The following is a 12,961-nucleotide window of genomic DNA, read 5'->3' on the forward strand; positions in this document are numbered from 1 at the left end:
TATTCACATTTTGTGCATGTATGATGATGTCAAAATGAACTCCATTATGTATGACTATAGTGCACTAATAAAAACATTAAAAAAGATGCTCAAACATTGTTCTACTCCCTTGTCTCCTTTCCTTTCAGAATTCCAGTCATGTGTACTATACCTCTTGGGCATGTTACTCATGTCTTTTCTGTGCTCATCTTACCCAGTTCAGTTCAGTTTGGCAATTTTCTATGGACTTATCTTCAGTTTATTAATCCTGTTGTGTAGAATCTTGCTAAATCTAAATCCATTCATATAGTTTTTAATTTCTGGTATGATGTGTTTTAGTAAGGTACATTGAATCTTTATTACTTGACCAATTCTCTGGTGAAATTTTTTTATATCATCTCTCTTTTTTTTAATCCTGTGGGGATTGAATCCAGAGGTGCTCTATCATTGAGCTACATTCCCAGCCCTTTTTATTTTTTATTTTGAGGGTCTTGCCAAGTTCCCCAGGCTGGCCTTGAACTTGTGATTCTCCTGCCTTAACTTTAGAAGTCAACGGGATTACAGGTGTGTGCCACTGCACCTGGCTTTACAAAACATTTTTAGATAGGATCTTGCTGTATTGCCTAGGCTGGCCTTGAACTCTTGGACTCAGGCCATCCTCCTGCCCCTGCCTTGGCCTCTTGAGTAACTGGGACTACAACTGCACTTGACCTGTTTTGTTCTAAAAGTAGATAACTAACATATGACTTGTATTGACCCATATGGTACTTTTGTGTGAATTTGAAAATGGCCTATTCCCTAGGCAAGACTAGCTTGTGAGTGGAGAGTGACTTTGATTTAGAAAATGGTAGCCCTTCCTCAAGTCTTATTCAGCTCTGGGCCAAAATCCAAAGGCTAGTTTCTCAGCCAGATACTCTTAAGAGAGTCAACAAACGGATTCTACAGTTCTGTGTGGGCATACTGATATATAAAAAGCAAACTGTTCTGAATTTTTTTTTTTTTTCAGGGCCAAGGACTGAACCCGGCCTTGTGTCTGCTGGGCAGGTGCTCTGCCACTGAGCTAAAACCCCAATTCCTCTTTAAATATTTTAAAGAAGTTAGGTAATACACGCATCTACTGAAATATCAGATAATTCAAAAGTAGAAAGTCTTTCCATCCCTGCCATCCAGTCTTCTAACAATTCTCTTTCGAGGCATTCTAGTAGTTTATATATTATTTCTGGTCTATTTAATTCATGTTTGTTTAAGCATGTAAATGTTTACTGGTGTACATTGTTTCCTTCCCCATTTTTTATGAAATCTAACTTACTCTGAACATCTCTTCTGCATCTTGATTTTTTTCTTTCTTTCCATATCAATAAATAAAATCTGCCTCTGATTTGGTTGGATTCATAGTATATATGTTAGTCATCTTTTTGTTGCTGTGACCAAAATACCTGTGTTGCGGTTTGGATGTGAGGTGTCCCCCAAAAGCTCACATGTGAGACAATGCAGGAAGGTTTAGAGGAGAAATGATCGGGTTGTGAGAGTCTTAACCCAGTCAGTGAATTAATCCTTGATGGGATTAATCAAAGTGGTAGGGTGTGGCTGGAGGAGGTGGGAATTGGGGCGTGGTTGTGGGGTATGTATTTTGTATCTGGAGAGTGAGTCTTTCTCTGCTTCCTGATCACAATGTGAACCGTTTCCTTCTAACACACTCTCCCGCCATAATGTTCAGCCTCACCTGGAGCCCCAAGGCATGGAACTGGCCGTCTATAGACTAAGACCTCTGAAACCGTGAGCCCTCAAATAAACCTTTCCTCCTCTACAATTGTGCTGGTCAAATCATTTAGTCACAGCAGTGAAAAAGCTGACTAAAACAACCTGGCAAGAAAAATTGGAGAAGGAAAAGTTTATTTTGACTCATGGTTTGAAGGCTCAGTACATGGTTGCCTGACTCCATTGCTCTGGGCTCAAGATGAGGCAGAACATCATAGCAGAAGGGTGAGGTAGAGGAGTACTGCTCTGCTCACGGTGGCCAGGAAGCAGAAAGAGACGGGAAGGGGTGTCAGGGAAAATGGACCCTTCTGGGGCACACCCTCAGTGCCTGTCTCTTCCAGCCATGCCCCACCTGCCTGTAGTTACATCCTAGTTAGTCCATTCAGACTCGTATGAACTGATTAGGTTACAGCTCTCAATCCAATCACTTCACCTTCAAACTTTCCTGCACTTTAACACAGGAGCTTTTGGGGGACACCTTATGTCCAAACCGTAATAGTGTCAACTATGTGAATTTATTAAAAGTTATCCATTTTCCTACTTTCTAACATTCAGGTTATTTCTAACCTCATGTTAAATGCTATGTAAATATCCTTGTCTGAGTAACTTAGCATATATAGGTGTTTCTATAGTGTAGATTACTAGAAGTGGAAAAAATTTCTGGAGTTCACAAGATATGCAACTTTTACATTTTTGTAGGTATTATAAATGTTATTTTAAGAAATTATATTCATTTACACTTCCACCAACAGTTATGAGAATGTAACTTTTTCCTTACCCCTTACCAACAAAGTGTATTGTTAATTTTTTTCATTAGTTGGAAGGTAAAATATGCTGTCTCACTGAGATTTAAGTAAGGTTATACATTTTTAAAAACTGTGTTTAAAAATCTTATAGATTTCTTTCTTTCTTTCTTTCTTTGTTTCTTTTTGATCTGTCTGTTCATGCCCTTTGTCCATTTTTCTCATTGGATTGTCTTTTTTCTCAATGATTTGTAGGGGCCTTTTCTATGTAAAAGAAAATTAGCCCTTTATCATGTATTACTTTTTTTTTTTTAAGCATGGGGAATTGAATCCAGGGGCACTTAACCAGTGAATAACATCCCCAGCCCTTTTCATTTCTTATTTTGAGATAGGGTCTCGCCGAGTTGTGTAGAGCCTCTCTAAATTGCTGAGGCGTCCTCAAACTTACAATCTTCCTGTCTCAGCCTCATTTTTTTTTATTTGTCCAAGTGGCTTTATTAGTTTAATTGACAGAAATAAGTTTTTTTTTTATTGTAAACAAATGGGATACATGTTGTTTCTCTGCCTGTACATGGCGTAAAGGCATACCATTTGTGTAATCATAAATTTTCATAGGGTAATGTTGTTTGATTCATTCTGTTATTTTTTCCCTTCCCCCCACCCCTCCCACCCCTCCCCTCCCTCTATACAGTCCTTCCTTCCTCCATTCCTGCCCCCCTCCCTAAACCCAACTCCAAACCCCAACACTAACCCTTCCCACCCCCCATTATGTGTCATCATCCACTTATTAGCGATATCATTCTTCCTTTGGTTTTTTGAGATTGGCTTATCTCACTTAGCATGATATTCTCCAGTTTCATCCATTTGCCTGCAAATGCCATAATTTTATCATTCTTTATGGCTGAGTAATATTCCATTGTATATATATACCACAGTTTCTTTATCCATTCATCAATTGAAGGACATCTAGGTTGGTTCCACAATCTGGCTATTGTGAACTGAGCAGCTATGAACATTGATGTGGCTGTATCTCTGTAGTATGCTGATTTTAAGTCCTTTGGGTATAGGCCAAGGAGTGGGATAGCTGGGTCAAATGGTGGTTCCATTCCAAGTTTTCTAAGGAATCTCCACACTGCTTTCCAGAGTGGCTGCACTAATTTGCAGCCCCACCAGCAATGTATGAGTGTACCTTTCTCCCCACATCCTCGCCAACACCTGTTGTTGCTTGTATTCTTGATAATCGCCATTCTAATTGGGGTGAGATGGAATCTTAGGGTGGTTTTGATTTGCATTTCTCTTATTACTAGAGATGTTGAACATTTTTCCATATGTTTGTTGATTGCTTTTATATCTTCTTCTGTGAAGTGTCTATTCATTTCTTTAGCCCATTTGTCAATTGGATTATTTAAAAAATATGGAACGCTTCACGAATTTGCGTGTCATCCTTGCTCAGGGGCCATGCTAATCTTCTCTGTATCGTTCCAATTTTAGTATATGTGCTGCCGAAGCGAGCACTGTCTCAGCCTCTTGAGTCACTGGGTTTGAAGGTGTGTACCAACAAGCCTGGCTTCATGTGTTACTTTTTTTTAAAAGTTGATTTGTTGGGTCTGGGGATATAGCTCAGTTGGTAAAGTACTTGCTTAGCATGTAGAAGGCCCTGTGTTCAAATCTGAGCACCACCAAAAATAAAAAAGAGTTCATTTGTTACTTATCTTTTTGGTCTTTTTAAAAAAATTTTTTTAGTTGTTAATAGACCTTTATTTTATTTATTTATATGTGGTGCTGAGAATCAAACCCAGTACCTCACACATGCTAGGCAGGCACTTTACCACTGAACTACAACTAACTCTTTTTGGTCCCTTTTTTCTTAAACCTTTTTTTTTCCTCATGCAGATATTTAACTGTTTTATATTATCGTATTTATTGGTCTTTTATGTTTTTTTGTTTTTTGTGTTATACTTAGACCTTTCTTAGTTCTACATAATAAAATTTCTTCCATGTTTTCTGTTGGAACTTTAAAAAATTTTTTTTAAAATTTTTAAATTTTTTTTCCTGTTGGAACTTTCCTAATTTTATTTTAAACTTTAATTCTTTGATTCACCTATTTTTTATATAAAAGTGATGGTTTTTTTATATCATTTGAATCAAATTTTTTAACAGGAGAATGTGTACTCTGATGTTTTTAGATGGAATATTTTATATGTGTCCTAGGTCATTTGATCTAAGGTATAGTTAAAGTCTAATGTTTTCCTTGTTGATTTCTGTCAGGATGATTTGTCCATTATTGAAAGTGAGGTATTAAAATCCCCTACTATTTCTTCATTGCTGTCTACTTCTCCCTTTAAATGTTAATGTTTGTTTTCTATTTTTAGGGGCACTGATGTTGGGTGCATATGTATTTACAATTATTTTACACTCATGGTGAATTGACCCTTTTATCATTACATAATGACTTTGTGTTTTAGTCAGCTTTTTTGCTGCTGTGACTGAAAGACCTGAACAGAACAATTATAGAGGAGGAAAAGTTTATTTTAGGGCTCATGGTTTCAGAGGTCTTAGTCTGTAAATATAGCCGACTCCATTCTTCTGGGCTGGAGGTAAGGCAGGACACCATGGCGAAAGAGTGTGACACATGATGATCAAACAGCAGAAAGAGAGATCGCCACTTGCCAAATACAAATATATACCCCAAAACCACGCCCAAGTGTCCCACCTCCTGTAGCCATGCCCCACCCGCCTCCAGTTACCACTCAGTTAATCCCATCAGGGATTTATTAACTGGTTAGGTTAATGCTCTCACAATCAAATAATTTCCCCTGAACCCTCTCACATTCTCTCATGCATGAGCTTTTGGGGGGAACCTCACATCAAATCCATAAGACTTATCTCCAGTTAGTGGGGGGTGGCCACTGGGTATTGAACCCCGAAGTGCTTAACTGAGCCAGATTGCAGCCCTTTTTATTTTTAATTCTGAGGCAGTGTCTTGCGAAGTTGCTGAGGGTCTCATTAAGTTGCTGAGGCTGTCTTCAAAATGGTGATCTTCCTGCCTCAGCTTTCCAAGCCATTGGGATTACTGGTGTTTGCCTGGGCTCCAGTTAGTTTTCGACTTAGTCTATTTTTGCTGATATTCATATAGCAGTTGCTACTCTCTTTTGATTTTCATTTGTACAGAATATCTTTTTCTATCCCTTTACTTTTCAGTCTGTATTTGTCTTTAAAGCTGAAGGAGTCTCTTGTGGTCAGCATACAGTTGGATTTTGTCTTTTTATTCCCTCAACTGTGTTTTGATTGGAAAATTTAATGCATTGACACAAAAAGTAATTATTGTTAGGCAAGAACTTGCTATAGTTAATTGTTTTATTGCCATTTTGTAGATCCTTTGTTCCTATCTTCCTCTTACTGTCTTTGTGATTTGATGATTTTCTTTAGTATGCTTTGATTCCTTTATCTTTTATATATCTACTATAGGTTTTTGCTATGTGATTACTATTTGGCTCTTAAAAACCATAGTTATAACGATCAATTTTAAGATTATACACAATAGGAAAAGGATGGTCTCCAATAAATAGTGCTGGGAAAACTGGATATGCACAGGCAAAAAAAAAAAAAAAAAAAAAAAAAGAAAGAAAGAAAAAGAAAAAAAGAAATTGAATCTTTATCTTACACCATGCACAAAAATCAATTCAAGCTGGGTATGGGGATGTGCCTATATCCCAGTGGCTTGGGAGGCTGAGGCAGGCAGGAGGATGGCAAGTTCAAGGTCAGCCTCAACAATTTGGTGAACCCTCAGCAAAGAACCTGCCTCAAAAATAAAAAATACAAAGACTGCGGTTGTAGCTCAGTGGTAAAGCAGCCCTGGCTTCAATCCACAGTATCAAAAACAAACCAAATACAAAAACAAATATCAACTCAAATGAATTGATGATTTAAACTAAGATCTTCAACCCTAAAACTCTTAGACGATAACGTAGAGGAAAATCTTCATGACATCTTGCTAGTTATTTTTTAGACACTCAAATCACAGGCAACAAAATCATATGGGATTTCATCAAACTAAAATGCTCCTGTACAGCAAGGAAAACACAATGAGAAGGCAGTTATGGAGTGGTAGAAAATATTAATAAACCACATACCCAATATGGGGTTAATATCCAGAATGTACAAGGAACTTATATAATTTAACAGCAAGGAAACAACAACTATAACAAAATCAAGTCCAAGAGCAAAAGGAAAACAAAGAACAAAATACTTGGGTAGACAGTTTTACAAAGAAGACAGCCAACAGGTATATGAAAAAGTGCTCATTACTAATCATTAGGGACATACAAACCCAAATCAGAATGAGATGTTACTGCAACCCTGTATGTGTGTGTGTGTATATATGTTTTTCCCCCTCAGTACTGAGGATCAAACATGGGGCCTTACACATGATAGGCAAGTGTTCTATCACTGAGCTACATCCCCAGCCCTAGATCCTAAATGTTTTTACTACATACATAAATGGTAACTATATGAGGTGATGGTATGTTAATTAGCTTTACCATGGTAATCATTTCACAATGTATATAAAAATATCATATTGTACACCTTACATGCATACATGTAAAAAAAGTGTACATTTTTTTCAGTCAGTCACACCTTATTAAAGGTGGAAGAAATTTATAATAGGGCTGAACTATGTATAGTAATTATATGTGGCTGAATATTCCGAGTGCTTTTGGTTCACATGTTATTGACATTCCCTCTACCACACCCTTTTTTCTTTCTTTTTGTAGTGCTGAAGATTGAATTCAGGGCCACATGTGTGCTTGACAAGCACTCTATCACTGAGCTATACCCACAGTGCCTCTTACTTTCTCTTTTTGAGATGGGGTCTCACTGTCTGACCCAGGCTATTCTCGAGCTCTTGCTCTTAAGTGATTCTCCCATCTCAGCCTCCTGAATAACTGGGACTCTAGGCATGAGCCACCAAGTCTGACTCCCTCACTTAAGATGAGTTTGTCAGAGGGTCAGAGGAAAATGTTATCAGTATTCACATATATCAATATCCATATGGTGTACTTATATGGAATATAGTCACAATATTTTTCTCTCAGAACTTATCATAGAAGAAAATAGGTAAATCTTTAAATGAGTAATTGAAGTTTTTATTTTTCTTTATTTCCTTAAGTAATGTTTATTCTGTTTAATTCAGTCTGTGAATTTAATATGGCCAATTATTTTAAGTAATATATAATATATGACATGCCAGGGTCTTTTTCCTTTGTGCCATGCCAGGTTTATTAATTACAGAGAAGATAGAGGATTAGGGGATTTTTAATCATTCTTTTAACTATACACAAAATTGCTCTTTCTTAGTCATGTAAAAACCACACTGTATCTGGCTGAGTAGAAACAATATGTATTTTAACAAAACAGAAGTTTTGGTGGAACAGTTACTATTGTGCATTTTCTCTTAAATTTGTGGACATTTGGTGGTGGTGATGGCTATTGAATTCTCCTCTAGTATTATAATCTTTCTGCACTAGTACTAACTCATCCACGATATTTTTCTTTCATCTTTGAGGCCTCATTAATAGTTTACATCATCATTTCCAGCAATTTCTTGTCTTGTCCATGCTCCACCAAAAGGTCCTTTGATCTCATAGTATATGCTATCTCCTCTCTCAGATTCACAGTGTGCAAATGAAATCACAGAAGCCTTTCACTAAAGAAGAAATTTATTTAACTTTCTTCATCTCAGTATCATGAGGACCTAAGGTTTCCTTGGACATATTTTGAAAATGTTACTTTTATTGCTTTACATGGAGGTAATAAAATATAGACTTTTATCAATTAAATTGATTCTTATCTATGTTGGCATTAAACCAAAATTATTACTGTTATTCTTGCTGACAAATAGGGAATGCTGAATAGCAGATTATGCCTTTTTCACTACCTAATGAACTAATAATTCATTTTAATTTTAATGTCTATTATTGCTGTTATGTCATTTCCCTGAATTTTCAGATGTGGAATTTATTCTACAACTTGTGGCTGTACTGGCCTTAAGCAGAGTCATGGAGATTGTATTTTCCAAGTGAAATCAGTCTTACATATATTCAGGGTCTTATACATTTATTTGATGATGGGATAAAATAATTAAAAATCAAGACTATCCCGGAAAATCCTGATTGTTTAGTAAATGTTACATAGTTCATTCAGTCACTTTCAAGCAAAATGTTTCATGATCATTATTTTATTTTATTTTTTTAAAATTATTTTAGTTGTAGATTGATACAATACCTTTATTTAATTAATTAATTTATTTTTATCGGGTGCTGAGGATTGAACCCAGTGCCTCACACATGCCAGGCAACTGCTCTACCACTGAGCCACAACTCCCACCCCAGATTCATCCTCTTTTGAAGGACAGTACTGGACTTGATCTTAAAGGAAGACATGAGGTAGAAAAGTATTCTTCTTTTTTAAATTTTGCTTAGGTCAGGCCTGCTTAGAATTATGAAATATCTCTTATGATACTATTGTGTTAAATTTCTTCTGTTTGTACTGTAGGGCAGTTTTAAAAATGAATAACACTTGACTCATTCACTCACTCCCTTTGGTTTTAAGGTCACTGTTATAAAAATCAGAAAATTTAGTGATTTTGAAAAACAGATCTTAGACCGCAGGATGTACTTTACAGCTGAATTTTTTGTGTCTCCTCAAACTAATGTTGAAATTTCATGGTAGTAGCCAAATTCAGTTACCAAATTTGCCAGTTCAAAGAGATTCAGTGGTACAATAAAATAATATTTTTTTAATTTTACAACTTGCATATACTCATTGTTTATATTTGGATAGGAAAGAAAAGTTAAAGTAAAAAAATACTCAAATGTTACATCAAGTAACAGCTTAGCAGAGTTAGTATTTTGATCTTCTGAAGTATTTTGATCTTCATTATTTTTTTAAGTAGATCTTAACCTATAGAGATCATGTTATCTATGTAGGTTTATATTTTGGTTTTTCCCTAGTGTAACTTTAAATTGCCAAGGAAAACCTCAGTGTTCTTTTGCATTCATTTATTCATTCATTTGTTCATTCACTCATTCATCCATCCATTCTGTCAGTCAATAAATTTGTACAAATATTCATGCAAATATGAATGTATGTAACTATTACACAGATACACATATGTGTTCAAGGCACTGTGTTGACTGCTTCAAGGAAGGTTTAATTTCAGGGGACAAAACTCAAATATAATGTAAAGGAGATGGGGAAGAATGCCCATGTTTTTTGAGGTTCAAATAAGGAAACTGCCTGGATCATCTGAACTGTGTTTGACACTTTTTTTGTTTGTAGATTTCTCTTTTTGGTGCTAAGACTATTGGCCGGAGAAGTCCTAATGAACCAGTACTGAGCAAAGCTGAATTTGTTGAGAAGGTTCGTCAGAGTAACCAGGCCTGTCACGATGGAGATTTCCACACGGCTATTGTCCTGTACAATGAAGCCCTGGCTGTTGACCCTCAGAACTGCATCTTATACAGCAATAGATCTGCAGCCTACATGAAAATCCAGCAGTATGACAAGGAACTGGATGACACAATCAAAGCCCGGTTTCTCAATCCCAAATGGCCAAAGGTAGAAAGTTTACTGAATTTCACAGAATCTTTTGGGCTGATTTCTTATTTCAGTGTAACATTTATCGATTCAGTATAGGTATTAGTAAAATAATCTGTACTTTAGCAAAATGTACAATGGCTTCATTGAACTTGTATGCTGGTGACTGGATTCCTTTTTAATGCTTTGGAAATGTGCTTTCTCTGTCCAAGTTTAGTTCTTTTTCTGTATGTTTGAGAAATTTTATTTTTTCTCTCAACCTCTTGATAGGATCCCTTCTAGTTATTTAGATTTTTGGACTTTTTTTTTTTTTTTTTGGCAGATGTTTTGGATGGGATATAGTGGTCTTGTTTCTCTCCTTAAATTTAAAATTAACTGATTTTATTCTGTCAGTATCTACTTGTTTTCAGAATGTTATTTGATTAGGGTAATTTAATATTTTTCTAATAAATCATTGTAATTAGCTATTTTTCTTGAATACCAAAGGGCTTGAGTTGTTACCTTTTTTTCCCTCATTATGTTGCCCGGGTTGTTCTTAAACTTCTGGGCTCAAGTGATCTGCTTCAGACTCCCAAGTACCTGGGCCTATGGGTACACACCACTGTGCCTGGTTTGTTGTCTTTGTTTTGTACATATAGATGCTTCTTGACTTACACTAGGATTATGTCACAGTCAGCCCATCCTAAGTTGAAAACAGCGTAAGTAAAAAAATGCATTTAATACACCTAACCTACCAAACATCATAGCTTAGCTTTGCCTCCCTTAAATATGCTCTTAACACTTAAAACATTGGCCTACAGTTGGACAAAATTGTCTAACTCAAAGTCTACTGCATAATAGTGTTGACTATCTAATGTGATTTATTGAATTTCTGTATTCAAAAAGCACTAGGCACACAGTATGCTATAAGGTATTGCACACTGTGCAGCACGCTGCAGAGGGTCCCACACACTTGTGATTGTGTGGCTGATGGGAACTGTGGTGCACTGCCCTGCTCAGCTTTGTCAGATGGTATTCTGCTGCGTGTCCTGTTAGCCTGCAGCAAGGTCAGAATTCAAAATTCAAAATTTATTTTCTACCAGATTTATATCACTTTGTACCATTAGAAAGTTGAAAAATCATAAGTTAAACCATTGTAAGTAAGTTGGGGACCGTCCATGCCATTTGCCCATACAGGCTATTACTGAATTTTCTGTTTTAGTCCATTGATATGTGTATTTATTCTTATGCCCTAACCATAATGCCTTAGTTATTGCAGATTACAGTAAGTCTAACACCAGGTATTGTAAGTTCTCTAACCTTGTTCTTTTTTTTTTTTTTGTAAGTTGTATTTGCTATTCTGTGTTTTCACATTTCTATGTAAGTTGAGATTCAATTTCTTCAAAAAGTCTACTGGAAAGTTAACGTGATTATACTGAAATTGTAGACAAATTTGGAGAGAACTGCTATCTTAACATTCTTAAGTCTTCCAATTTGTGGACATTTTATTATGTTTTCTTTTATTTCCCTTTGCAACTTTCTGTAGTTTTTACTCTTCAGGCTTGCGTATGTTTTATTTATTCCCAAGACTTTTTTTTCTCTTTTCACAATTTTTTTGGTGTATTGTTGTAGGTAATGATGGGATTTGTTGTTACACATTCATACATGCACAGAGTGTAGCAATATAATTTGGCCAATAGATTTTTTTTTTTTTGAGTCAGGGTCTTGCTGTGTTGCCCAGGCTGGCCTTGAACTCCTGTACTCAAGTGATTCCCCTACCTCAGCCTCACTGGGACACAAGAAGTTTATTTTTTGATGCTACTCTAAATGGATTAATTTCTAAAAGTGTTCTACTATTTCATTGTGAATCTGTAGAAATACAATATAGTTTGTATTTTGTGTCATGATACCCTGTTAAATTCACTTTTGAATTTCTGTACAGATTCTTGTATTTTCTATGTATATGATCATATTGCCTGCAAGTAATCACAATTAACTTTTTCTCTTCTTTTGTGTATGTTTTTTCTTTCTTCTTCTTGCTCCATTGCACTGGTTAGCATATGTAATACAATGTGGAATAGAATGGTGAGAGAGAATTTCCTTTATTCCTTCCTCATCTTAGTAGGAAAGCACTGAGCATTTCTTTGTTGAAGATGATGCCCTTAATCAGTGGAAGGTGTTCTCTTCAATTTCTAGTATGAATGGTTGTTGAATTTTGTTAAAATTTTATTTCATCTGTTGAAATGATAGTATGTTTTTTCTTAGTTATAGTTAAATTAAATTGATTTATTCAGGGATTTAAATCCCTGAATAGGAATTAATCCCATTAACTCCAAATTTAATAATTTTCATTATGCATTGGTTATTTTATATATTGTTGGATATGATTTGCCAAATTTTTGTTAGGATTTTTGCATCTGTGTTTATGAGGGATATTGATTTATAGCTTTTTTTTCCTCATGATGTCTTCATTCGGTTTTGGTATCACAGAGAATTTGTCCTCATACAGTGAGTTGTAAAGTGCTCCCTCTTCCCATATATTCTGAAAGAGTTTATGTAGGATTGGCATTCTTTCTTTTTTGGTTTTTGGTACTAGAGATTAAATCCAGGGTTGCTGTATGACTGAGATACATCCTGGCCCTCTGTAATATTTTTATTTTGAGACATTGTGTCACTGAGTTGCTGAGGCTGACCTTGAACTTGTGATCCTCCTCCTGAGTCTCCATACCTGGCCTTATTTCTTCCTGAAGTGATAGAACTTATCAGTGAAGCAATCTTTACTTGGACTTTTCTTTCCTTTTCTTTTCTTTTTTCTTTCTTTTTTTTTGCAGTGCTGGGGATTGAACCCAGGGCCTTGTGCTTGCAAGGCAAGCACTCTACCAATTGAGCTATATCCCAGCCCC

At 35.9% G+C, this 12,961-nt stretch overlaps 1 protein-coding gene and 1 non-coding gene across 2 annotated transcripts in view; one reads left to right on the forward strand and one right to left on the reverse strand.

Annotated features, from left to right (window-relative positions):
- Positions 1–12,961, forward strand: part of LOC124966095 (tetratricopeptide repeat protein 28-like) — a 53,341-nt gene that overhangs the window by 21,522 nt on the left and 18,858 nt on the right. The window contains exon 2 of the mRNA XM_047527178.1: positions 9,822–10,100. Within this exon, the coding sequence (XP_047383134.1) occupies positions 9,822–10,100 (279 nt within the window). The remainder of the gene's footprint in view (positions 1–9,821; positions 10,101–12,961) is intronic.
- On the reverse strand, positions 3,889–3,995 carry LOC124967693 (U6 spliceosomal RNA). The gene has a single exon (XR_007105609.1). It is a non-coding gene; the product is annotated as a U6 spliceosomal RNA (small nuclear RNA).

Source organism: Sciurus carolinensis, chromosome 16 (genome assembly GCF_902686445.1).
Source record: "Sciurus carolinensis chromosome 16, mSciCar1.2, whole genome shotgun sequence".
NCBI classification, from domain to species: Eukaryota; Metazoa; Chordata; class Mammalia; order Rodentia; family Sciuridae; genus Sciurus; species Sciurus carolinensis.